General features: G+C 40.5%; 1 protein-coding gene across 1 annotated transcript; it reads right to left on the reverse strand.

Annotated features, from left to right (window-relative positions):
* Positions 1 to 23,886: 23,886 nt before the first annotated feature.
* LOC147439294 (uncharacterized) lies at positions 23,887 to 25,209 on the reverse strand. Its single transcript, XM_086484286.1, has 3 exons — positions 24,223 to 25,209; positions 24,034 to 24,135; positions 23,887 to 23,931 (listed from the first exon to the last, which is right to left on the reverse strand). The coding sequence occupies exons 1-3, from the start codon at positions 25,186 to 25,188 to the stop codon at positions 23,887 to 23,889; spliced, it is 1,113 nt and encodes a 370-aa protein (XP_086340412.1). The 5' UTR covers positions 25,189 to 25,209.
* Between the last annotated feature and the right edge of the window lie 449 nt (positions 25,210 to 25,658).

The following is a 25,658-nucleotide window of genomic DNA, read 5'->3' on the forward strand; positions in this document are numbered from 1 at the left end:
GCCTTTGAAGAAATCACAGCAAAAATGCAGTTTGCAGAATTTGGCACCATGGATGTTGATTCACCAATGCAGGTAAAAGCAGAGGAAACACCAATAAAGCTTGGTAAGGCTTTCACATTATCCAACAAGAGGAAGAAGTCTGAACCAGTCAGCAGAGTGTTTTCCAGATTAGACTTTAGTGCTGAGGAAGTCTCTGGAGTATCAGTAGATACTGGGATATTGGACAGTGATAAAGTAGTTCAGATGCTGCAGCAGGTGCAAGAATTTGTGAGGCAGCAGAATAATATGCTGAAGGTTCAGAGTATGCAAGCTGAAAGGAATACAGAAAAATTGATGGAGTTTAAAGGACAGGTGTCACAGGTGAAAGAGTTTGAAGAGCAGATAGCTATGATGAAAGTAAAGTATGAGCAGGATATGGAGGAAACAGTGGGGAAACAGAAGATGGAGTTAGCAAAAGTGAAGAGATCATTGGGGGAGTTTAAGCAATGGACTGAGAAAGTGGAGGCAGCGGTTGCTTTGGAATTGGAAGACATGGCAAAGAGGAATGTAGAGTTACAGGTCACTGTGGAGATGCAGAGGTTGAGATTGGAACCTTTGCAGATACTAGAGCAACAGATGTTGGCACAGGAGGAAATTAGCTTGAGTGCAGTATTAATGAAAGAAGGAGAAGTGTCTATTCTCAAGCAGCAGTTAGCTTTGGTTGCACAGGAGATGTGGCAAAAGACCAAGGAAAGAATGAGATTTGTCATTAAGTATCCATATGAGGTGCTAAAGGCAGGGTTAGTGCATGAGGTAGAAGCACAATTGTTGAAGGAAGTGGAGGAATTGCAAAAGGAGAGAGACTGTTTGAAGCAGCAGGTTCAGCAGATGGAAGAGAATAAGAGACAGCAGCTTGCAGAGTCAGAAAAGAAAGAGGAGAATTTTACTAATAGTTTTTTGATGCAGGATGTAGCTGAGGAGAAAGTGGCAGAAGAGCAGATTGATATTGTGATTGCAGATAGAGCACAACAGGTGGAAATGGGAAAAGCTGATGCAGCAGAGTCAGATGCAGTAAAGGAAGCAGAGCTGGTGGATCATAAAGTGAATGCTGAGGACCAGAGTAAGGAAGAAGCTGTGCAGCAGAGGGTGGATTCCTGATCAAGGGATATGTGAATCCGGGTCAGATTTCTGTGAAATCTACCACCAGGGCGTGCCATGTGTTGAGAGGCACATGTTAGAAACTGACTCTGAATAGCTAAGTCGGATTTTGACTTATCGGATATTTACTGAGCTGTATTTTGCTAAGTCGGATGTAACTGTCTTTCAGTTGCAGTCTGCTGAATGTCTTGTGACTGGGTAGTTAAGTCGGATTTATCTATATAAGTGGGGAATGTATCTGCGCAAGGGGTATCTGTTCTCTGATATGAATGTGATGATGATGGTGCAGTGCAGCAACTATTCAGTGTATTGTCTCTGCTTACTCTGATATTTTTGAGTAGTCATGTTTACTGTGTCTGAATTGTTGTTAATGAAGTATGGTGGAGTAGATGGTTATTCTTGCTGTGTATGATGTTCATGTGTTGACCAAACCCACAACAAATAGCTTGGACCTACTCACCTCAAGCAAGAAGTTCTACAAAGAACAATCCAAGCTATCAATGGAAGGCCAACACCTCAAGCAGGAGGAAGAACAACCGCAAAGGGCAACATAAATGACCTTCATGAAAACAATCGATTCAACAAGTATGGGTACCAAAGTCAAACTTCTACCAATCTACCCAGCAAAGACACGTAAAGCAACGGATGATTCCGGTCAAGATACTCAAAGAACAAGGATTTTAAGAAGTTAAATCTCAAACATGGCTGCCAAAAATAGTATCTCAACATGAAACAACAAAGATCAGACATGTCGCACAAGGATCCACCCCGAGGTAAGAAATCACAACCAGGAGCCACTTGAAATCAATCATAGCCAAAGGTGATACGACCTCTAGGTTGATACCTCATATTCAACTTCAAAAACAAGTCATTTACAACAGTAACGGTCAGGTTTGGATACCAAAGCTTAGTGTTCATCCAGTCATCAAGCAAAAGGAGAAAATGCAAAAGGCAGTCACACAAAGACTAGAAACAAGCTGGTGAGTTCTAAAATTGCAATTGGAAACTCCCCACACACATCTATAATTGCTTTACATGGAAGATAAAGCATAGACTTTGGTCAGCCTATAATAAATAGAACAAGAGGAGCAAAACTATGCCAACCTATTGGACAAACTGTTGGCATCCAAAGACCAACAAATTGAAAGAGGCCTCAATCTCAAGAACGTATGAAATTGGGTTTTCGGTCTTCAACAGGTATGTCCAAGTTTCCATTAAAAATACATGGCATAAGAGTCAAATTTGGGCAGCTAAGCCAATAAATGAGTGAGGGGTTAGTCCCAAAGCTTCAGTAATATTTTATGTGGTCTAAGAGTCTTAGCTATTCTAGGTACTGCTCAAGCTAGAAGAGTTTATCATATTTATGTTGTGTCACTCATGTTGGTATTAGAGTCGAAGTCTATGTATTTTATGTCTAGCAAAGGTGAAGGAGGGAGTCAAAAAGACACTGACGCACTAAGCACAGTGAGGTATGAGTGGAGAAGCTTCTACATCAAAAACCATTCTTGGAAACATGGAAGCCATTGAAACATCATTTGATGTCACAAGTGCTACACTTGTTCCTTGAAGCCCCCATCAACTCCATCTCTTACACTGCATGCTTTTGTTTAACAAATTTCTCATTTGCATATAGAGTGTACCATAATTGGCACTTGCGTTAGACACTCTTTCTTTGTTTATCCCAAGTACTCACTTTGCATGAACAGGTACTTCAAGTCCAATTGCTCAAGTCCAATAAGAGCATATACCAAAGGCACTTTTTTCCCACCGAGTTTTTTCCCTTTGGTCATCCAGGTTTTAGACCCTAATCAAAAACTACTCATCACTATCCTCTTGTATGTATTCCTTCTACATTAGCAATAAGGATATTTCTACCCACATCAATCGTCAAAAATTTAGAGAAATAGCTAGAGCAGATCTCGACCATTGTTGTTGAGAGAAACTCTTATCTTCAAGGGCAACAACAAAGTTTCATCAAACAATGGTAGGTCGAAGTATGGCGTGCAGCAACAAACAATGACAAATTCATCAAGAGAGCTACTAGCAACAATTGTATGTAGCTCACACAAGGCTTCAAAGCTGGTGAAATGTTACAAAGGACTTGCATTAAAGTAGAACCCAAGCAAGGTCCATCATAAAGTCAATCATCCACAGAAGCTTAGTTTCAACAAAGGAAGGCAACAACAACAGCTATCTTCATAGCCAAAAGTGGCCACAAGGAGGAGATTGTGCAACAAGATGTAAAGTTGCCTCGACAATCGAAGTCCAACACACACATCAAATAGCACCCATCAAATATGAATCACTCAAGGAGGGGAGGAGCGTCGTCAACAAGCCTTAGCTGAAGACAACCCTAACAACAACATTGCACATGGTCATGTTAGGGATGACATGAAGTAGGAGGGGGGAATATTGAAAGATTCCAACAATAGATTCCATTTCACGAGAAGAAGATGCTCAAGAGGTTGTTTGAGCCCTTGTAAATAGAAAGTGATTGTAATTTCCCCATCGAAAAAACCAATAGATCTTTGATCACTTTTCATTTATGCAGAATTCAGGGCTATGAGCTTCCAAGATGTGTCATAAGTTAGACAAGCTTCTAAGTTCGTCTCACTATTGGCTGTAGTTTTCATGCAAAGTCCAATCAAGTAGTTTGACATTGTAGAAGCCAACCAAGGGGTTTGGATTGCAAAGGCAACACCCAGAGTTACCAATTTCTAATGCTTGTTTTCCAGTTATTCCTTTTAGGTTTTCAAAGTACACATGACTACAGGTAAGTGAGCGTTATGTTCAACCTCCATGTATGCATATGATTTGGTTTTATTCCATTTTTGAGTATGCCTTGATTGATTTGATGCAAGTCGAATGAATAATCCTAAATGCTTTCATCCATTTTGCTCTTCAAAGACATGACAAAGTCATGTATGAGCACAGAATTTTGGGTCATACTGTACCAAATACATTTTTGTATTATGCAGTTATGGACCTATGTGTAGGGTTTTCTTTGGCACATGTTGTCGCATGGGATACAACATGGTCTAGGAACGCAAGGAGTTCAATTTAGCTAGTGTGGAGCAAGGTTAATGAGGGTCCCTCTCACTCATGTCGCAGAGTGTTTTCAGTTACCTCCACACACAAGTACATCTCGTACTTGAAGGATGTTCTTTTTTTAAACATCCTCAATTGAGACATATTTCACGTGTGGAGAATGTGAGTCTTTGGGACTGACATTGGCGTCCATTATTTCAGTTATTTGTTGCAAAAAAGTCCCACAGTGTTGGTGAAATTTGTTTTATATACCATTTTCAGCACGTTGTAGCAAGAACAATTTCAGTGGCCAGGAATTTTTGGGTACCTAGAACGACTTGTTAAGGTTACAAGTGTTGCTAAAAAACATTAACGGACATATAGCAAGGCTATGTGTTGTTAATGAAAATGTTTCATTGTTTATACCTAGAAGTGACTTATGTTTCACATTCTATTATGGCTCAAACGTTTCAACAAGGTTTATAGGTGATTGCAAACCTTTACTATCGACTGCGAGTGATTGCAGTCGATAGTAGTTAGATTCATTTTAGAACTATTTACACTCATCTTTCATGTGTGGTACGAGCATCACATTCGCCATAAGTATTGGCAAGTATTATCATGGAGATAGAGGTTCAGATCTCTTTTTGCTAAATGCATGCACATAAGCTGTTATGGGCCCTAGTGTTTAGCACACGCTGATTTGAAGGAGCATGCACATTTGTGACATAGAACTAACAATCACCAATAGAGTTCATGGCTCGATTTTGATTCTTGTGGATCTTTCAAGTTAACCAAGATGGTTATTTATAACATTGTTGATTCCTCAACCATGCTAAAAGACATTATCCATCCAAAGAGGATAGGCAGATTACAAGAGTAATCATGTGCTAAAGGATATGCAAAGCACGTACGTTAGCACCAAGCAATCCAACTACAAAGCATGTATCACTCAAGTTGGAGTTTGGTAACCATAGGGTAAAGCAAGTTTGCAACTAGGTTTAGTCTCTTCATGTGTAAGTTAGGTACTCAACCTTGAACACCAATTATGGTGGGGTTGTTTACTAATGTGATAAGATAACAAGTCAAGGACTTAAGTTTTGCTGACGAGTTACGTCAGCCAGTTGCTTTCTTGGAAAGTGAAAAGAGGTACTCTCTGGGGGTACATCTTTGTTGTGATAACTCGTTTAGCATGCTCATGTGGGTTCTAAATGGAGTTTACACACTATGTTGGTTATGGGTTGGTTACACAAGATGGTTGCAAAGGGACAATAAGGTGGAAAATCAAGATGTTAGTCTTGGTTTCATTGAACCTCCTTTCGAACCGTGTTCCGTTCAAATGAACAGCTGGATCCATGAAGGATGCCACTGTGGAAAACATTAGTGTTATTATCAAGATACACCCACTTTTGTTTTCGAGGATAAAAATGCTTCTCTAAGGGGGAGTAATATCAGGCAAAGGGCCAGGACGGAGTCATGCGGTCAAGGGGGCCCTATTATTAGCAAGGCAGGGCCTATATTGGGCATGGTCAGGTGGAGAGTTGCAGCCTCTAGTCCCCTCAGTCTCACATACTTATCAACAAAATCAAAGCAACACCCCTTCAAGGTGCAAGCATAGGTAATTGCACATGTAGAGGAGCCTTCCCTTTGCATCTAGGGCACATCATCCCAAAGCTTTTGAAAAAACCTTGAGGGGCATGTCTTGCAATCAACATGCTCCAAGAAATGATATCTTAGGGTGATTCCCTTCAAGACCCACCCAAGAAGGTCAACCATTCAAGTGTACTGATCTTTGTCTGGCTAGAAGCCCATATTGTTCCATTATGATATAAAGAAGCATCCGGTCCCCAAAAAACTAGAGTGATTGAGCACTCTAAGAAAAGTGATTGCAGTTGAAGAGGTACACAAAAAAATGCACAGCTTCCTTGGTTGGGCATATCCTCCTCTTGCAAGAAATCTCACTTCACATCTTGCTAAAACAGGCTGGACCTTCCTCGACATAGCCATGCTCGACATTTATTAGAATGTCATATTTTTCCCTAATTCCATCAAAAAGGGTATGGCCCTCAAATAGCATAGATGAGTGATTAAGCACACTAAGAAAAGTGATTTCAATTGAAGTGGTCCCCTCATGTCACATCCAACAAAAACAATGCATAGCTTCCTTAGACAACCTAAGAAAAGTGACTAAGCACTCTAATAAAAGTGATTGCAATTGAAGTGGTTCCTAATGTCAAATCCAACAAAAACAATGCAAAACTTCCTTATATTCCACTTGTCGTATCACTCTCGCCTATGACAAGACCAAGGGGCCACCATCAACACATATGTATTGCTCATTGTAAAAGAATTTTTTCCTGCAAGCCTTCTCTACATGCTATATTTAGCGAACATGACTACATCCACTACAACTCCCTACTCCAAAGATGTTCACACTATCCAGAATTTTAAGCATCCAATAATAGAACTTTTTTCTTCCTCATCATATCACTTTCTCTAAAGTCTCTTGATAATTCCCTTGTATATAAAACAAAATATTTGCTCAACTATTTATTTATTTTTTTGTAAAGTTGTCATGTTTTTTGAATTAAATTGTCATGATATCTTGTTATTGACTTCTGCTCACTTGATCCCTTCTCTATTATGTTTATTCCTCTTCACCAACTCAAATCATTAATATTTATATGATTACAATATGTGATGCTTAAAAACGATTCTAGCAGATTACCAAAATAATTATTTCTATGTGAAGGCCACTAACTAAAGAAATGTATCACAACATAGTATATCTTCCAAACTTACTTAGTCTTGCATTGATGTATATTTGTTTTCCATTCAATCACTCGACTACTATACATCTCTTCAAGCAGTTTTTGAGCACACAAAGGAAACTCATCCCATGTTACAACGAAAGAGATTTTACCTCATGACAAAGCAGATGAGATTGGCTAACTCGGCCAACAAAAAACCAGTTGCATACATCGAGTGATTCCAAAATTTTCAAGAGCGTTGCAACTTCATGAAGAAGTGTGACACAAGATATAAGGGGCTGAACCAAACAAAGGCCACACCAAACACAGATAGGATGAAAACATGTAATGTTATAAGAAAACTATCCGATACTTGTGTCTATCATAAATAAACTCTTTGTAATATCCAATTTCCCTATACATGTTGCAAACCTCATGAAGTAAGTAACGGAGGAGCTCAAGATGTGATACAAAGAGGATGAGGATCTGCTCTGCAACCTTGAAGCACAACAACTCCTTGACAGAGGGACTGAAGGAATTACACTGTATACAATGGAACATCTGTGTTGCAGATACAACATTGAATTGGATGAACTAACAAAAGCCACTCACGAATTACACTATATACAATGGAGCAGTTGTGGTACGGATACAACATTGATTTGCATGAAGTAACAAAAGCCAGTCAGAAAAACTGTGCAACTATCTTAGAGGACTTCATAACTTCAAAAAAACCATCACATGCATGATGGAACCAATCCACCTATCACAATCTAAAAGATAGCATGGCACTAAAACGAACACAAGGCAGCTAGATACGGACAACTGGTCTCACCATATGAGCTAGTTCCAATTGACCTAGGCAAGTACGGAGAAGACATACCACAAATTTAAATTAATGTCTTCTCTTAGAAGATCACTTTTATGCTAACCTAACCAATGCACATGCATTGCAGCCAAGGCACTCGTTGAGAACCGAAGACAAACATTGTTCCTCTACCCTAGAAAAAGTAGTGACACAAGAATACGTAGTCTACTGCATATGATGCAAGCAAAACAATAAGAGACATGTCAGAGTAACAAAGAACATCTATAAATGCATTAGCCGATATAAACACAATCCCTCGAAAGAATGCAAACAGGTATCCAAGCTTATAGTCCTTTTGAGGACAATTTTAAAGTTACGATTTTAGCAATTTGTAGCAATCGAGAGCAATTCTATATTAAACAATATAAAACAACAACTAGATTTTATAACATTTTTTTGGAAATCCACCATAGTTGAAAAAATATTAACTTTTGAAAAAACACAAAACGTATATGTGTAGCCTTCTAGCGTCTTCATTTTAATGTACATTTTCATCTCTTCGTTCCATATGTTTCGTTTATAATTACTTTTGATTATTATTAACTACAATGTTATATATTCATTTATGTTTGAAGAAAACTCTTAATTTATAGTTTGTAATACGCTTCTTCTCTATCCTCATCATTCAAATGACTTGTGAAATAAAAACTTCTTAAGTACTCCATTTCAATGCGTTTTATTTTCGTCTTTCAAAATGGATAAGCCGATTCCATTTTATTTGAATGAGCAACACGCAGAAGTAAAAATTGCAATGTATAAGTTGCAGCATAGCCTTAACCAGATTTGCAAGAGTAGGTGCTCAGACACTGCATACATAAATGGAGTGAGTTCAATCCATGGCATGTTCACCATGGCATCCCCATTACATTACTTGGAGCCATTAGCTCGACTCATCATCATTAACATCGTCGCATTGGCCACTTGTTCCACAAAACACCATGTATGTTGTTTCTTTAGATTGCAAACGTACTAGAACTAATTGAAACTATAGAAATAAATTACTCTAATGTGATTCCCAACTGGCACAACAATTTGTTTGATGTTATTTTCCTAACATCCAGTTGTGCACATGTGCAAAACTACTAACTATCTATCCAACATCACCCAAATGTTTTTGCATCCCTACATGCTCCATAAACACCAAACAATTTCATGTATATGTATAATTTTAATGTTGTCTCTCTCGCTTGCCAACTAGAATGATGTCCATTGATGTTAAAACCTCCATTGCCTAATAATTCAAGGTTTTTCATATTCTTTCTTGCTTTGTTCCATTCTCAAATCACCAACTTTCTTTTTACATTTTCTCTAAATAAAATGGTGGTCAAATCATGTCTAATGACTTCTACTCACTCTACTCCTGTCTTTCTCATGCGGCTAATGAAGCACTCTAGTTTAACACTAGAGTGCTCCTTAGTATATAATGCCTCACAAGCTCTACATAATGGCTTCAAAAAAATTAAAATCAACATTGCATAACTACGAGTAAATCAATGATAACGATTTGGGCGGTTGTCCCTCCATGTGTCAGAGTTGGTGAGGGCCACATAGATAGTCTTCTACTCCTCTTCACTCTCCCCTTTTCACTAGCCTCTTGCCTGCAAGTTTCTCAACCAATTTTCTTTGCCCTTCTTGCCTTTCCTTCATAACAACTTGCCACTTGTTTTAAGAGAACCTCAACGAAAGAACATGCAATAGTAGCAAATCCCACTATATAATCTGATGTTTTTGCATGTTGTACATTGCCTCTGGACTCCAAGTCTAGTCATCACATATGTAGCTAGCCTCCCACTAGCACTTTTTGTATGGCTTCATGCTTGCCTACTCCTCCACCCATGGAAAGCTATCAACAAAGAGAGAGAGAGAGAGAGAGAGAGAGAGAGAGAGAGAGAGAGAGAGAGAGAGAGAGAGAGAGAGATCATGAAATTTTGGTGATGAATTAACTTGCAATTACATCCTACAACTCTTCGCTTTCACTTTGTCCTAAATGAACCAACCTTCTATACTGCTCTATTAAGCAAGTCCATGTCCTGGAGTGCCATGTGGCTAAAATCCATTCTCCGGCTAAAGGACCAAGCGATGAGTGCACATAAAGAGTTGAACATAATAGCCCCTACATTCTTTAGCCACTTGGGCCATGTTGGCCTTCAAGTGGGAGATTGTTAGGTTTCAAGCCCCGTGGTCAATTATGGACAGGCGCTTGCCCACTTATACTCTTATCGATTATAATGAAACAATAAGGAACAAGCTCCACCTAAAGGTATGTGTATTGCTCCTCTCCTTCCCCCTTCTCTTCTTCCCTCTCTTGCACTCACCATAGCTTCCCCACTAAAGGATTGTGATTTGCAAATCGGACTCTCAACTTGGTGTCCTCACCAATTGTTGTCACTAGCTGTGCAGATGAGCTAACTACTACTACTCCAAGAACATGCAATAGTAGAAAATCCTACTATAAAATCTGATGTTTTTGCATGTTGTACATTGCCTCTGGACTCCAAGTCTAGTCATCACACATGTAGCTAGTCTCCCACTAGCACTCATTGTATGGCTTCATGCTTGCCTACTCCTCCACCCACGGAAAGCTATCAACGGAGAGAGAGAGAGAGAGAGAGAGAGAGAGAGAGAGAGAGAGAGAGAGAGAGAGAGAGAGAGAGAGAGGGAGCTCAGCTCTCATGAAAGTTTGGTGATGAATTAACCTACAATTACATCCTACGACTCTTCGCTTTCACTTTCTCCTATTGAACCAACCATCTATACTACTCTATTAAGCAAGTCCATATTCTGGAGTGCCACGTGGCTAAAATCCCTTCTCCGGCTAAAGAACCAAGCGATGAGTGCACATAAAGAGTTGAACAATTAAATTATGAGTTGGAGGGCTATTGCCAGGAGTGTGAGTGAAAAGTTTTCCTTCTTTGCAATGGTCGCCACTGAGCTCAATCATGAGGAACGCTCTACGAAGGTGGTCTTCCTATGCCTTTTTCTAATAGAGGGAGTTCATCCCGCCTAGCTATGATAGAGTATGACAAAGTATGCTCGTTGATCATTACCTCCCTCTCTCTCTCTCTCTCTCTCTCTCTCTCTCTCTCTCTCTCTCTCTCTCTCTCTCTCTCTCTCTCTCAAGGAGTTGTCATAAAGAAAGGAAATTCCCACAGGAATATAAGTGGCCAATAGTTCTTGTCATAATAACTAATATCTAATTCTCCTAAATTATTTTCTCATGTTAAACTAATCATTTAATATGGGGAAGTACCAAGGGAGAAAAAGCTAGATTATTGGTAAGGCTAGCAGACTCGTCACAGTAGGGATCCAAAGGAGGGAAAATAGGGATCCAAAGGGGGACCATCTGCAGAAGATCAATGTGTAAGCAATGGGCTTCAAAGACCTAAGGTTCAGCCCATTAAGACTTCCAAAATGCTAAGGTTTCAAAATTCAAAGGTTAAGTCCAATGGTCAATGCTTAGGAAAATTGGATGCTTGAGAGTGTACAAAAAGTCTTTGCTAGCTCCTAAAGAGGAGGAGGCGAGCCCTTTTAGTAGGGGATGAGAGAGAAACACACACACACACACACACACACAACACACACACTCATGCAAGCCCCTTTACACAAAGTGCATAATGGACACATGTCAGCTCCCTAGCCCTATTGCCCACAAGGTGCATTCAAATCCTATTGGATGGCCATAGAGGTGGACCAATGGGAATCAGGCTAGAGTAAATCTAGTTTAATTCATTTAAAAACACTTAATAAAAGAACCAATAAGAATTAAGCTCTCTAGAAGACTATTGGCCAGTCTCCCAAGGGGTCCGATGAGCATTCAGTAGCCCAATGGCTTGCCTGATTCCTATTGGCCAGAAGACTAAGGGGTCCAATGAGAGTTTAATTGCATTATTTAATTACCTAAAGCTCTCACAAAAGGGGAAAGGGGGACACATGTCACAAGGCTATCACTTATGCTTCTTAATTATCATTGGCTGGGAAAAAGCATGAGGGGTCGACCAAGAGAGAGAGGGGGGGCTGATTTTGTCAAGGCATTATCACACACACTCTCACACAATCTCATGTGTGAAGCAAAGAAGCTTCTCAAGCTTTAATGGAAAGCTCATCACCTACTCCAACTTTGTGAGAAGGGAGGCCTACACCAACAACTCTTGGCTTTGTGATGCAAATCCAACCAAGAGCCAAGCTTCAATGCATGCTCATCTCCTCTACCATACTAATTACTAAGCTAAGCTAAGCTATTATGAGTGATTGTGAAAGGATATATACTTCTTTCTCATAAGACTACTCCTTCTTCCTCTCAAAATCTACTCTCATACCCTGCTAGCTCTCACCATTTTTCAAGGTGTGTGAAGTCTTGGGTGTGAGATCGTGAGGGAATTTATGTTGTGTTTTAAAGTGTTTACTTAGTGCTTGAAGCTTCAATCTTCATTGCACTAGCTAGTTATTGAAGGAACACCAAGAATTGTATTATAAAATGTCTCCCTTGATGGGGGAAACCTATAATACAAAGCCTTTTGGAGGGGGGACCACCTCCATATAAATCCGGTCCTCAATTGTTGTCAATAGCTTAATTTCTCTCTCTTTTGAAGTATTGTTCATGCCTATCTAACTAGGTGTTATGCTTTTTGTTGCTCTCTACATCCAAGAACTCTTGCTATGCTCATTAGGAATCTATTCTAATGAAATGCTCACTATGTCTATGCAATTTTTTGCTACACACAAGTTTCTAGGCCATTAAATGTTACATTGGTATTAAAGCCCAAGTTTTCCCTTTTCTTGCTCAAGAAGGGAGGTTCTCAAGCTAGCTATAAATGGTTGGTATTATTATTTGCAATTGAGTAAGTACAATAGGGAGTTTTCAGTCTTGCAGTGCGTCTGCCTTCATGCAAATAACGGGGCATCACCGTCGAGAGCTATGGTCTTAATAGTGGAGTCCTACGAGGCTTGCCTACGGCTTAACCACTATTGAGCTATTAGAAGCTTGACAGGAGCCGGTACTGTTTTGGTGTTGAAAGACCCTCTCTTCTATTCCTTGCAATTAATTATATTCGTGCCACAAGTACAGGAGCTTGAGTGCTTTTCTAAAGGGGTAAAGAGGAGTAGCAACTAGGGCTTGAAGTGCCAAACTACACCTAAAAAAGTTTACACCTAAAAGTTGTTAGAATGGCTGACAATAGTAAAGAGAGTGAAATTAATGTTGATAGCTTTGATTTTGCTAATGCGCAGGCTACTAATGATGCCCCTATGCTTGTTAACTACCTTGTTTCTAGGCTTCAACAAGCCATGGGCAATCCATCCCTCCAAAGTGAAGTGCAACAGCGACTTCGTGCTCATGGGATTCTCCAAAATCCCCACCAAGAAGAGAGAGTACCTAAGAAGCCTCCTTGTGAGACTTCCAAAAGAGGCCTCTCTCCTATTCGGGAAGAAGAAGAGGATCCATACGTAGGGCTCAAAAATTCACTTCTTGATGACGCATGTCCTTCCCAAAGGAGAACTCAAGAGCCCCCACCAAAAGAACAAGAAATAAGTGAGTCTCCTGCCACCTTGGTGGAGATGGCTCCACAAAGACGGCAAGCTAAATGCTCTCCATCACCTCCTAAATGGAGAAGACCATCACACACTTCTCCACACCATAATTCAAAGACGGATGACAAAAAACAAGAGAAGAAAAAGGCAAGAAAGAGGTCACCCTCTTCTCCATCCTTTTCATCTTCTTCCTCTTATGAAGAAAGTAATGGTGCAAACAAGGAAGACCAAGGCAAGAAAAAGGCAAGAAAGAGGTCACCCTCTTCTCCATCCTCCTCAAATTCTTCCTCCTCTGAAGAAAGTGATGGTGCAACTTTCGAACCACCAAAAAGAAGAGGCCATAGGAAATCCTATGCCGCATGGAAGAGATCGTCCAAGCTCAACAAGTTCAAAGAGGGAGGAAAGAGCATCTCTTTCCTTACCTATGATGGCACCTTTGGTGCTACAGATAAAGTCTTGGGTTTCATCCAACAATTTGATGCGGCGTTTGGAGATGATGGCTTCACGGAGTCCTCTAAGCTATGCCATGTAGCTATGCACTTTCAAAAGTCTGCCATGCAATGGTGGTCTAGCCTATGGGCAAATAGTGAAGCCCCACGAACATGGAAAGCTTTAAGAGCTTCCATCATGAAGCAAATTTTGGCCATCGATGCCAAAGACAAAGTACTCACCGAATGGTGAAGCTTGAAGCTTGAAGCTCTCTCCCTATGAATCCATTCACAAATATGTAGACAAGTTTTGGGACTTACATCTCAAAGCCACTGTCTTCAAAAAGATGGATTTTGGAGAGAAAAAACAACAATTTTGTGCCGGCTTAACTGAAGAAATGGTGGAGTATGCCAACTCCCAAAGGCCACACACCATATCTGCATCATACACCATACCATGGTGGCTTCACGAATCAATTTCCAAACAAGGGCTAAGAGAAATCCTAAGCCCGCGAAAAACAAGGGTTCTAATGAGCCTAAGGGGAAGGACAATGTCCAAACATCTCCTAAGTGCAATTCCAATAACAACAAAGCTAAGGGGAAGGGAGTTTACAAAGGCAAAAACAAACTCTCTCCTGAAGATCTTGAGCATTATTGCAAGGATAATCTTTGTTCAAATGCGGCGAGCAAGGGCCTGCGTATCGTGCTTGCCCCCAAAATAACACCTACCATGAGCCTCCTAGAGCTACCTTGGTTGAAATCCAAGAAGAGGAAGCTCACCACAAAGGATCTCCTCTATGCCATGCTTGGGGAAAGGTAAGAGAACATGATGCCTATTTTCTCTTTAACCTTGGTTCTACTCACAATTTCATATCCACAGAGTTGGCCACCAAGCTAGGAATCCAAGCCTATGAGATGGGAGATGTCCTACCCGCCGATGGTGCTTTCAAGGGGCAAGAAGCTTCAGTCACTCCCTTAATCGGGAAATTGAGGCTCCATGTCCAAAGCTATGTGGACAAAGAGGAATTCTTTATCTCTCCTCTCAAGCACAAGGATGTAATCCTAGGGGCACCATGGTTTGATTGCATGACTACCAATGTTAAATTCCCTGAAAGGAAAATCTACTTTAGGTTCACGGAAAAAGATATGTACATAGATGCTAAGGAGTTGGGTAACACCATACCCATTGTACATACACAAGCTTTCAATAAGTCAATAAAGAGCTCTATTTCCGTGTACATGATTTTTGTTAAAGATTCTCAAAATGAACCTAATGCTTTAGCAAAAGAAAATGTAAACAATCACAAAGAATTAGAGTTATCCAATTTTCTCAAGGGATTTCAAGATGTTTTTATTGACGACATCCCTTGTGAACTACCTCCTAAACGAGGCAATGATGACCATGCAATTGAACTTCTTCCAGGAAGTTCACCGCCTAATAAACCTCCTTATAGAGTTTCTCAAGCTCACAAGAGGAGATTATGCGGCAAGTGCATGAGTTAGTTGAGAATGGCATGGTTAGGCCTAGCTCATCTCCATTTTGTTCACCCGTGCTATTAGTGCAAAAGAAAGACGGCACATATCATATGTGTGTCGACTATAGAGCACTAAATAGGATCACTATCAAAAATAGGTTTCCCGTTCCACAGGTAGAAGTCCTATTTGATAAGATACAAGGGTCGACCTACTTGAGTAGAATTGACATAAAAAGTGGCTACCATCAAATAAGGATAGTTGATCAAGACATTGTAAAGACCGCATTTCGCACTACGTTTGGTCTTTACGAATATATAGTCATGCCTTTTGGCTTGACCAATGCACCAGCCACATTCAACCGCTTGATGGAGAAGCTATTCAGGCCTCATCGAACCTTTACTGGAGTGTTCTTTGATGATATTATCATCTACTCTAATTCATTAGACGAACACAAGAAACACCTCCAGGTAATATTTCAAGTCTTACGAGAGAATAAACTTTATGTTAATCGAAAGAAAATTGAGTTTTTCTTACAAGAGATTCAGTATTTAGGTCACATTATCTCTCAAGATGGCATCCAAACAGATCCATCAAAGCTAGAGGTAATAAAAGGATGGCTTAATCCAAGGAATCTTCATGAACTAAGAAGCTTTATAGGTATGTGTGCATACTATAGATGCTTCATAGAAAAGTTCTCACTAATAGCAAGACCATTACATGACCTAACAAAGAAAAACGTTAGGTATACATGGTCTTCCAAGGAGAACGATGCTTTTGAAAAGCTTAAAGAAAAACTTATCTCTCAACATGTGCTTACACTACCGGATCTCTCAAAGCCATTTGAGGTCCAATGTGATGCTTGTGGTGATTGCCTTGGAGTTGTTTTGCTCCAAGAAGGGCACGCCATAGCCTATGAAAGTCGAAGGCTCGACCCTGTTGAGAAAGCTTTAGGTATATATAAAAAGGAAATCCTCGCAGTTCTACATGCCTTAGACTCATGGAAGCACTATTTACTGGGGACTCCTTTCATTCTACGGACGGATCACCAAAGCCTTAAGTACTTCATGACGCAGACCAAGCTCTCCGACAAACAAATGAGGTGGGCAAGTTTCCTTTAGCAATTTCATTTTCATATTGTTCACATTACTTGCAAGCATAATCAAGTAGCCTATACACTCTCAAGACGGCCGAGAGTGAATGCGGTTTCCATAGCAATTTACAATGATCTATCTTCTATGATAGATGAGTATGCTATTGATCCCGATTTTAGAGATGTGATTTTAGTCCCTTGCACTAGGGAAGAAAGAGGAACCATTTACCTTACAAGATGGTTATCTTCTCTATGGCAATAGACTATGTGTTACTCACTCACTACATGAGAAAGTAATGTATGAATCTCATGCTCCTCCTTATGCAGGGCATAGAGGGATTCAGTCTACCCTAAAAGGGATTGAAACATATTTCTATTGGCCTTCCATGAAAGCAAACATACAAGAGTATGTTTCTAAATGTGTGGTATGCCAAAAGACAAAGTTTGATAGAGGGAAGTAACTTGGATTGCTTCAACCTTTGCCAATCCCTAATTCACCATGGGAGAGCATATCCATGGATTTTATCTTTGGATTGCCTAAGTCTATCCATGGGAATATGGGAATATGGACAATAGTAGACAGGTTCAACAAACAAGCTCATTTTATACCTGTCAAAAAGACTATCAAAGCCCATCAAATGGCAACCCTCTTCATATCCCAAATCTTCAAGTACCATGGCTTGCCGATATCCATAGTGTCGGATAGAGATCCTAGAATGACCAGTAATTTTTGGAAGGGTCTCTTTGAGAATGTAGGGACAAGGCTAAACTTCTATTCGGCCCATCGCCCCCAAACAGATGGCCAAAGTGAAATAGCCAACCTAACAATTCTTGATCTACTAGAAGACTATGTAACGGAACTAGATCAAAGGTCCCAATAAGAGAAGTACTTACCCTTAGTGGAGTATGCCTACAATAACATTGTACATACTTCCACAAAAAAAGCACCTTTCGAGGTAATTGAGGGAAGATCCAAAAGTCCCCTTCTACTTAAAGTCTATCCGAGAACTACAAAAATCTTCGCTGCAAATGAGTATAGCCGAGACCTACAAAAATCTTTCCAAAAAATTAAGGATGTTATCTCTATCGCACAGCAAAGGCAAAAGGCTGCCTGCTGATAAGCACAGAAGAGCCCAAGTCTTTAAATAAAATGATTGGGTCTTGCTTAAATTTCCCAAGGCTCGATTAAGGCACACCACGGGCAAGAATCCTACGGGACACCAAAAGTACTATGCTAAGTTAGCAAAAAGGTACTATGGTCCCTTCCAGATTCTTCGACCAATCAATGAGATGGCCTATCAACTCAAGTTTCCCAACCATTGGATCATACACAATGATTTCCATGTGAGCCTACTAAAGCCTTACAAAGGAGAGCCACCTCAAGAACCAACTATTGAAGACCCACCGGAGATCGAGGACCAAGAGGAGGTGCTGCAGCCCGAGTCCATTCTCTAACATGAAGACAAGGTATTGAGAGGCGGTAATATTATTTGACTGTATCTTATTAAGTTTAAGAACTATCCTTTTGAAGATGCTAGATGGATGCAAGGCATACAATTAAAGGATAACCTAAACCTTGTCAATGCTTACAATGCTTCCCTAGAGGAAGCAAATGTACAAATGTTTAAAATGAACAAAGTTTTTGTCTTATAAGACTCTCTTTTTGTTATCTGTGCACAAATGTTACGCAGTATGCATTCTTAGAATTAAGTTTGACGTCTCCCAAACACAAAGTAGAGCTTGTCACTCTACTATGGAAGATTGATAGGACTGATGCGCAGACATGCTTGCGGCAGCTTAGGCTCTCAAGCACCAAATGGATTAGTCATCTATTCTGGGACGATGTCGTAGGGTAAGATAGGGATCCTCTACCCACTAGAAAAAGGACTAATGAATAGGCTTACCCAATAGTCAAGGACGACTATGATTTCAAGAGAGAGGTAATGTCATAATAACTAATATCTAATTCTCCTAAATAATTTTCTCATGTTAAATTGATCATTTAATATGGGGAAGTACCAGGGGAGAAAAAGTTAGATTATTGGTAAGGCTAGTAGACTGGTCACAGTAGGGATCCAAAGGAGGGAAAATAGGAATCCAAAGGGGGACCCTCTACAAAAGAGCAATCTGCAAGCAATGGGCTTCAAAGACCTAAGGTTCAACCCATTAAGACTTCCAAAATGCGAAGGTTCCAAAATTGAAAGGTTAAGTCCAATGGTCAATGCTTAGGAAAATTGGATGCTTGAGAGTGTACAAAAAGTCTTTGTGTAGCTCCTCAAGACGAGGGGGTGAGCCCTTTTAGTAGGGGATGAGAGAGAAACACACACACACACACACACACACACACACACACACACTCATGCAAGCCCCTTAACACAAAGGGCATAATGGAAACATGTAGCTCCCTAGCCCAATTGCCCACAAGGTGCATTCAAATCCTATTGGATGGACATAGAGGTGGACCAATGAGAATTAGGCTACAGTAAATCTAGTATAATTCATTTAAAAACACTTAATAAAAGAACCAATAAGAATTAAGCTCTCTAGAAGACTATTGGCCAGTCTCCCAAGGCATCCAATGAGCATTCAGTAGCCCAATGGCTTGCCTGATTCCTATTGGCCAGAAGACTAAGGGGTCCAATGAGAGTTTAATTGCATCAATTAATTACCTAAAGCTCTCACAAAAGGGGAAAGGGGGACACATGTCACAAGGCTATCACTTATGCTTCTTAATTATCATTGGCTAGGCTTTGCAGGGTCCAATGGGGTGTCAGCATGAGTAAAAGCATGAGGGGTCGACCAAGAGAGAGAGGGGGATGATTTTGTCAAGGCATAATCACACAAAATCTCATGTGTGAATCAAAGAAGACTCTCTCTCCTTCTCAAGCTTTAATGGAAAGCTCATCACCTACTCCAAGCTTGTGAGAAAGGAGGCCTACACCAACAACTCTTGGCTTTGTGATGCAAATCCAACCAAGATCCAAGCTTCAATGCATGATCATCTCCTTTACCATACTAGTTACTAAGCTATGCTAAGCTATTATGAGTGATTATGAGAGGAGATATACTTCTTTCTCGTCGTAAGACTACTCCTTCTTCCTCTCAAAATCTACTCTCATACCCCGCTAGCTCTCACCATTTTTGAAGGTGTGTGAAGTCTTGGGTCTGAGATCGTGAGGAAATTGATGTTGTGTTTTAAAGTGTTTACTTAGTGCTTAAAGCTTCCATCTTCATTGCACTAGCTAGTTATTGAAGGAACACCAAGAATTGTATTGTAAAATGTCTCCTTGATGGGGGAAACCTATAATACAAAGCCTTTTGGAGGGGGGACTGGCTCCATATAAATCCGGTCCTCAACTGTTGTCTATAGCTTAATCTCTCTCTCTTTTGAAGTATTGTTCATGCCTATCTAGCTAGGTGTTATGATTTTTGTTGCTCTCTCCATCCAAGCACTCTTGCTATGCTCATTAGGAATCTATTCTAATGAAATGCTCACTATGTCTATGCTATTTTCCTCTACACATAAGCTTCTAGACCATTAAATCAGTTATGCAACCCACTATGAGACACAAGAGTAGTGTGATGTTGGGGCAGCGCTATAAAGGTGACAAGGTACTTGACGTGCTTGGATGGGTTAGTACACGTGCTTGGAAGCGTACATCTTTATGAGAATCTATAGATTACTCAATACTGAAAGAGATAGCTCAAGAAGGGTAGCGACCAGATTTTATTGAACTATTAAAGTCTGCTTGACCAAAGCAACATTTTCTTGTCAAGTTGGCATGATAAAAACTTCTGCCATATTAGTTCAAAACTGTAAACGAAAACATTCTTACCAACTCACTTGAATTTTCACCCTTGATACTAGAATTTGTAGCATCCTGTAGTATAGTTGTCTGACTCTATGGGATAAATTTTTAGCATCGTGTAGTATGGTTCTATGACTCCATGGCAAACATTCCCAACAAGATAGGCAGATTACAAGAGTAATTGTGTGCTAAAGGATATGCAAAGCGCATACGTTAGCACCAAGAAATCCAATTACAAAGCATGTATCACTCTAGTTGGAATTTGCTAGCCATAAGGTAAAGCATGTTTGCAACTAGGTTTAGTCTCTTCATGTATAAGTTAGGTACTCAACCTTGAACACTAGTTATGGTGGGGTTGTTTACTGATGCAATAAGATAGCAAGTCAAGGACTTAAGTTTTGTTGATGAGTTACGTCAACCAGCTACTTTCTTGGAAAGTGAAAAGAGGGGCTCTTTGGGGTACATCTTCGTTGTGATAACTTGTTTAGCATGCTCATGTGGGTTCTAAATGGAGTTTACACACTATGTTGGTTATGGGCCGGTTATACAAGACAATTGCAAAGGGACAACAAGGTGGAAAATCAAGATTGTTAGTCTTGATTTCATTGAATTGTGTTCCGGTCAAACAACAGCTGGATCCATGAAGGAAGCCAGTGGAAAACATTAGTGTTCTTATGAATTTTTCTTTTTTAGGACAAAAATGCTTCTCCAAGGGGGGAGTAATGTCAGGCCTAGGGTAAGATCGGGCAGGCCAAGGGCCAGGAAGGAGTCAGGTGATCAAGGGGGCCCTACTATTAGTAAGGCAAGGTCTATATTGGACATGGTCGGGTGGATAGTTCTAGGCTCTAGTCCCCTCAGTCTCACATACTTATCAACAAAAGCAAAGCAACACCCCGTGCAAGCATAGGTAATTGCACATGTAGAGGAGCCTTCCCTTTGCATCTAGGGCACATTATCCCAAAGATTTTGCAACAACCTTAAGGGGCATGTCTTGCAATCAATGTGCTCCAAGAAACGATATCCTAGGGTGATTCCCTTCAAGACCCACCCAAGAAGATCAACCATTCAAGTGTAATGATCTTTGTCTGGCTAGAAGCCCATATTGTTCCATTATGATATAAAGAAGCATCCGGTCCTCATCCAACAAACTAGAGTGACTGAGCACTCTAAGAAAAGTGACTGCAGTTGAAGGGGTACATAAAAAAAATGCACAGCTTCCTTGGTTGGGCATATCCTCCTCTTGCAAGAAATCTCACTTCACATCTTGCTAAAATAGGATGGAGCTTCCTCGACATAGCCATGCTCAACATTTATTAGAACGACATATTTTTCCCTAATTCCATCAAAAATCATATGTCCCTCAAATAGCAGAGATGAGTGATTAAGCACACTAAGAAAAGTAATTGCAATTGAAGTGGTCCCCTCATGTCACATCAAACGGAAAAATTGCATAGCTTCCTTAGATAACCTAAGAAAATTGACTAAGCACTCTAATAAAAGTGATTGCAAGTGAAGTGGTTCCCTAATGTCAAATCCAACAAAAACAATGCAAAACTTCCTTATCTTCCACTTGTCCTATCACTCTCGCCTATGACAAGTCCCAAGGGGCCACCATCAACACATATGTATTGCTCATTGTAAAAGAAGTTTTTCCTGCAGGCCTTCTGTACATGCTATATTTAGCAAACATGACTACGTCTACTACAACTCCCTACCCCAAAGATGTTCACACTATCCAGAATTTTAAGCATCCAATAATAGAACTTTTGTTGTTCCTCATCAGATCACTCTCTCTAAAGTCTTTTGATAATTCCCTTGTATATAAAAAAATATTTGCTCGACTATTTATTTATTTATTTGTAAACTTGTCATGTTTAAATTATCATGATATCTTGTTAATGACTTCTACTCACTAGCAGATTACCAAAACAATTATTTCTATTTGAAGGCCACTAACTAAAGAAATGTATCACAACATAATATATCTCCCAAACTTATTTAGTCTTGCATTTATGTTTATTTTTTTGCCATTCAATCACTCGACTACTATACATCTCATCAAGCAATTTATGAGCACACAAAGGAAACTCATCCCACGTTACAACGAAAGAGTTTTACCTCACGACGAAGCGAACGAGATTGGCTAACTCGGCCAACAAAAAACCAGTTGCATACATAGAGCGATTCCAAAATTTTCAAGAGCGTCACAACTTCATGAAGAAGTGTGACACAAGATATAAGGAACTGAACCAAACAAAGGCCACACCAAACACAGATAGAACAAAAACACGTAATGTTATAAGAAAACTATCCAATACTTGTGTCTATCATAAATAAAGTCTTTGTAATATCCAATTACCCTATGCATGTTGGAAGGCCTCACGAAGCAAGTAATGGAAGAGCTCAAGATTCGATACAAAGAGGATAATGATTTGCTCCGCAACCTTGAAGCACAACAACTCCTTGACAGAGAGACTGAAGGAATTACACTGTATACAATGGAGCATCGGTGGTACATATACAACATTGATTTGGATGAACTAACAAAAGCCACTTAGGAATTACACTATATAGAATGGAGCAGTTGTGGTACGAATACAACATTGATTTGCATGAACTAACAAAAGCCAGTCAGGAAAACTGTGCAACTATCTTAGAGAGCTTCATAACTTCAAAGAGTCACATGCATGATGGAACCAATCCACCTATCACAATCTAAAAGATAGCATGGCACTAAAATGAACACAAGGCAACTAGATACGGACAACCGGTCTCACCATATGAGCTAGTTCCAATTGACCTAGGCAAGTATGGAGAAGACAAACCAGAAATTTAAATTAATGTCTTCTCTTGGAAGATCACTTTTATCCTAACCTAACCAATGCACATGCATTGCAGACCAAGACACTCGTTGAGAACCGAAGAAAAACATTGTTCCTCCACCCTAGAAAACTTCTACTCACTCTATTTCTCTCTTTCTCATGCGGCTAATGAAGCACTCTAGTTTAACACTAGAGTGCTCCTTAGTATATAATGGCTCTCACAAGCTCTACATAATGGCTTCAAAAAATTTAAAATCAACATTTGCATAACTACGAGTAAGTCAACGGTAATGATTTGGGCGACTGTCCCTCCATGTGTCATAGTTGGTGAGGGCCACAAAGATAGTCTTCTACTCCTCTTCGCTCTCCCCTTTTCACTTGCCTCTTGCCTGCAAGTTTCTCAATGAATTTTCTTTGCCCTTCTTGCTTTTCCTTCATAACAACTTTCCACTTGTTTTAAGAGCACCTCAACGAAAGAACATGCAATAGTAGCAAATCCCACTATAAAATCTGATGTTCTTTCATGTTGTAGCACTACAAGAGGTTGTGTGCTCTTGTGACGCTTTTAGCAATGGAAATACACTGGGTTTTTATAACCTCCGGCGTCGCTAAGAGCGTCGCTATGAGCATCGATACAGGAACGTCACTATGCCAGTCGCTATAAACGTCGCTATATAGCGACGCCTATAGCGACGCTGCAGAGCCTAATATAGCGACGGTCATAGCGACGAAATTTTTTTGGTGGCAGGGCATTCACCCATCAACCATATGGAATGTACACATAGGCAAAATCATTTGATTGTTAATCTTTGCAAATGTAATAGTTACAAACCATTGTCATTATTTAAAAAATATACATGGTTTTCAAAAAGACGTATAAAAGTCGTCTCATGATACATAATCTATGACAAAAAGAAACTAATGCTATCTAGCTATGGCTAAACTGACGTCGTCTAATCAGACATCTCATCCTGTCGAAGCGGCGTATCCGTCGGATTCTGCAAAAAAAAAACAATAAGATAGCTTTTTGTAAGTATAAACATATAGCGATGTTTATAAAACAATACAATAAATAGAAAAGAATAAACCCTAATACTAACCATGCCGCCGCGAGAACTCAGGATGTCTATCAGGGCGTTTATGCCCTTCCTTCCTGCGTACTCACACTCGTACGGTGTGGGATGACGTCCTGTAAACGACCACTGTCAAAACATACAAAGAATCCATTATGTTAGAATTTCAAATCCCATAAACCCTAAACTATCAAACATAGATGCGAAAACACTTACAAAATCGGCCTCAAATGATGCCCACCCGCCGCTCCCCAAGTGGTGCGAGCTCCCTGCCTCTACTCGCGCTCTGCCCTCCTTTTGTTGCTTCCACTTGTTGGGATTCTCGCGCGCTTCTTTCTTCGCATGCTTCCAATCTTCTTTGGCCAGCCAATCCGGTCTGCTCCACCCATGCTTGATTGCTTTTTGCACTTTGGAACGCTTATGCTTACAGTATTCGCGCATTCGAACCTTCATCACATCTTCATTGAAGCGGTGATCCCGTGTTGGAACGGGAAACTCGTCATGAAGCATGCTGATGACTCTGTCTTTTAATTCATTCGGTACTTCACTCCAGGTGTTTAGTATGTAGTGTCTAAACACCTGAGAGCAAATACCGCGCATGCGCAAAATCACCTTCTTGCCTTCATCATCCAAGATGATGCTGTCGCTGAAGTCGACGGAGTAAGGCAAGCCCTCTCGCCGCTCACGTGTGAACCTGGGTGTCTTGGCAGGGGTCTCTAGCGGCCTGTCAATGGGGGTACGGACGCCAGGTGTCTCCACTGGAGTCTGAGCCCCGAAGCGAGGAGTGTCCATTGGAGTGACTCCTGGAGAATTAGCTAGTGGTGTGTAGCTGCGGGGAACGACAGTCAGTCGCGCAAAACCTGGTGTCGATGGCGATGCCGTGGCTGGTGTCAGGACGGGCAAAGAAGGGGAGGGTAAAGAGCCTCGTCGAACACGAGGTGGTGTCGAAGCATCGGTGGCGGCACCCCCACAACAACTGCCACTGCCACCACTAGAGCGCCGGTGCCTAGATGAGTGTGAAGATTGTCTCGACACCGAAGCTTCGGAGTGCGCTGAGGACTCCGAAACAGAGGGAGATGCGGATGGAGTAGGAACGCACGATGGTGCGTCAGAGCGATGACGCTCCACGTACCACTGTCTCTGTTGGGGTGACAAAGAAGAAAGAAACTCCTCATCATCCATACCTGCATTAAACACACGAACATTTAAACTTAATATTGAATGAATGGAGTAGAAAACATGGACAAATAGATAGAGAGAGAGATAGAGAGAGAGAGAGAGAGAGAGAGAGAGGAGGAGGTGCTCGTCGTCTCTGCTTATGAGAACATACCTAGAGCATACGTACCTCGAGTGGACGCAAAGACCATTAAATACAATGACGCAATGACACAAATACTTAGAGAACCAGAGTTTTTACAAAACGGAGCAAAATTGTTCAAAACGGAGAATCGTACAAGAACTTGAAGGTGCTTGTAGCTTTGGAATGTTCAAAGGCTAGCAGCAACAGAAAGCGTTCTTCTTCTATTCAACTTGAGTAATGGAAGAGGAAAGTGCATAACTCTGAATTTACAAAACGGAGCAAAATTGTTCAAATACAATATTTATGGCTTTAAGAGATCTCTCTCTCATCCTCGCATAGCTCAGCATAACTT

The sequence above is a fragment of the Adiantum capillus-veneris genome, chromosome 16 (assembly GCF_014529385.1).
Source record: "Adiantum capillus-veneris isolate H3 chromosome 16, ASM1452938v2, whole genome shotgun sequence".
NCBI lineage: Eukaryota > Viridiplantae > Streptophyta > Polypodiopsida > Polypodiales > Pteridaceae > Adiantum > Adiantum capillus-veneris.

Bases quoted from the DNA above. Each gene is read 5' to 3' on its own strand.
- LOC147439294 (XM_086484286.1), bottom strand. From the start codon at position 25,188: ATGGATGATGAGGAGTTTCTTTCTTCTTTGTCACCCCAACAGAGACAG. The intron at 24,136-24,222 runs GTAAGTGTTTTC...ATGTTTTGACAG, and splicing joins CATCATTTGAGGCCGATTTT to TGGTCGTTTACAGGACGTCA. The intron at 23,932-24,033 runs GTTAGTATTAGG...TTTTTTTTGCAG, and splicing joins TGAGTTCTCGCGGCGGCATG to AATCCGACGGATACGCCGCT.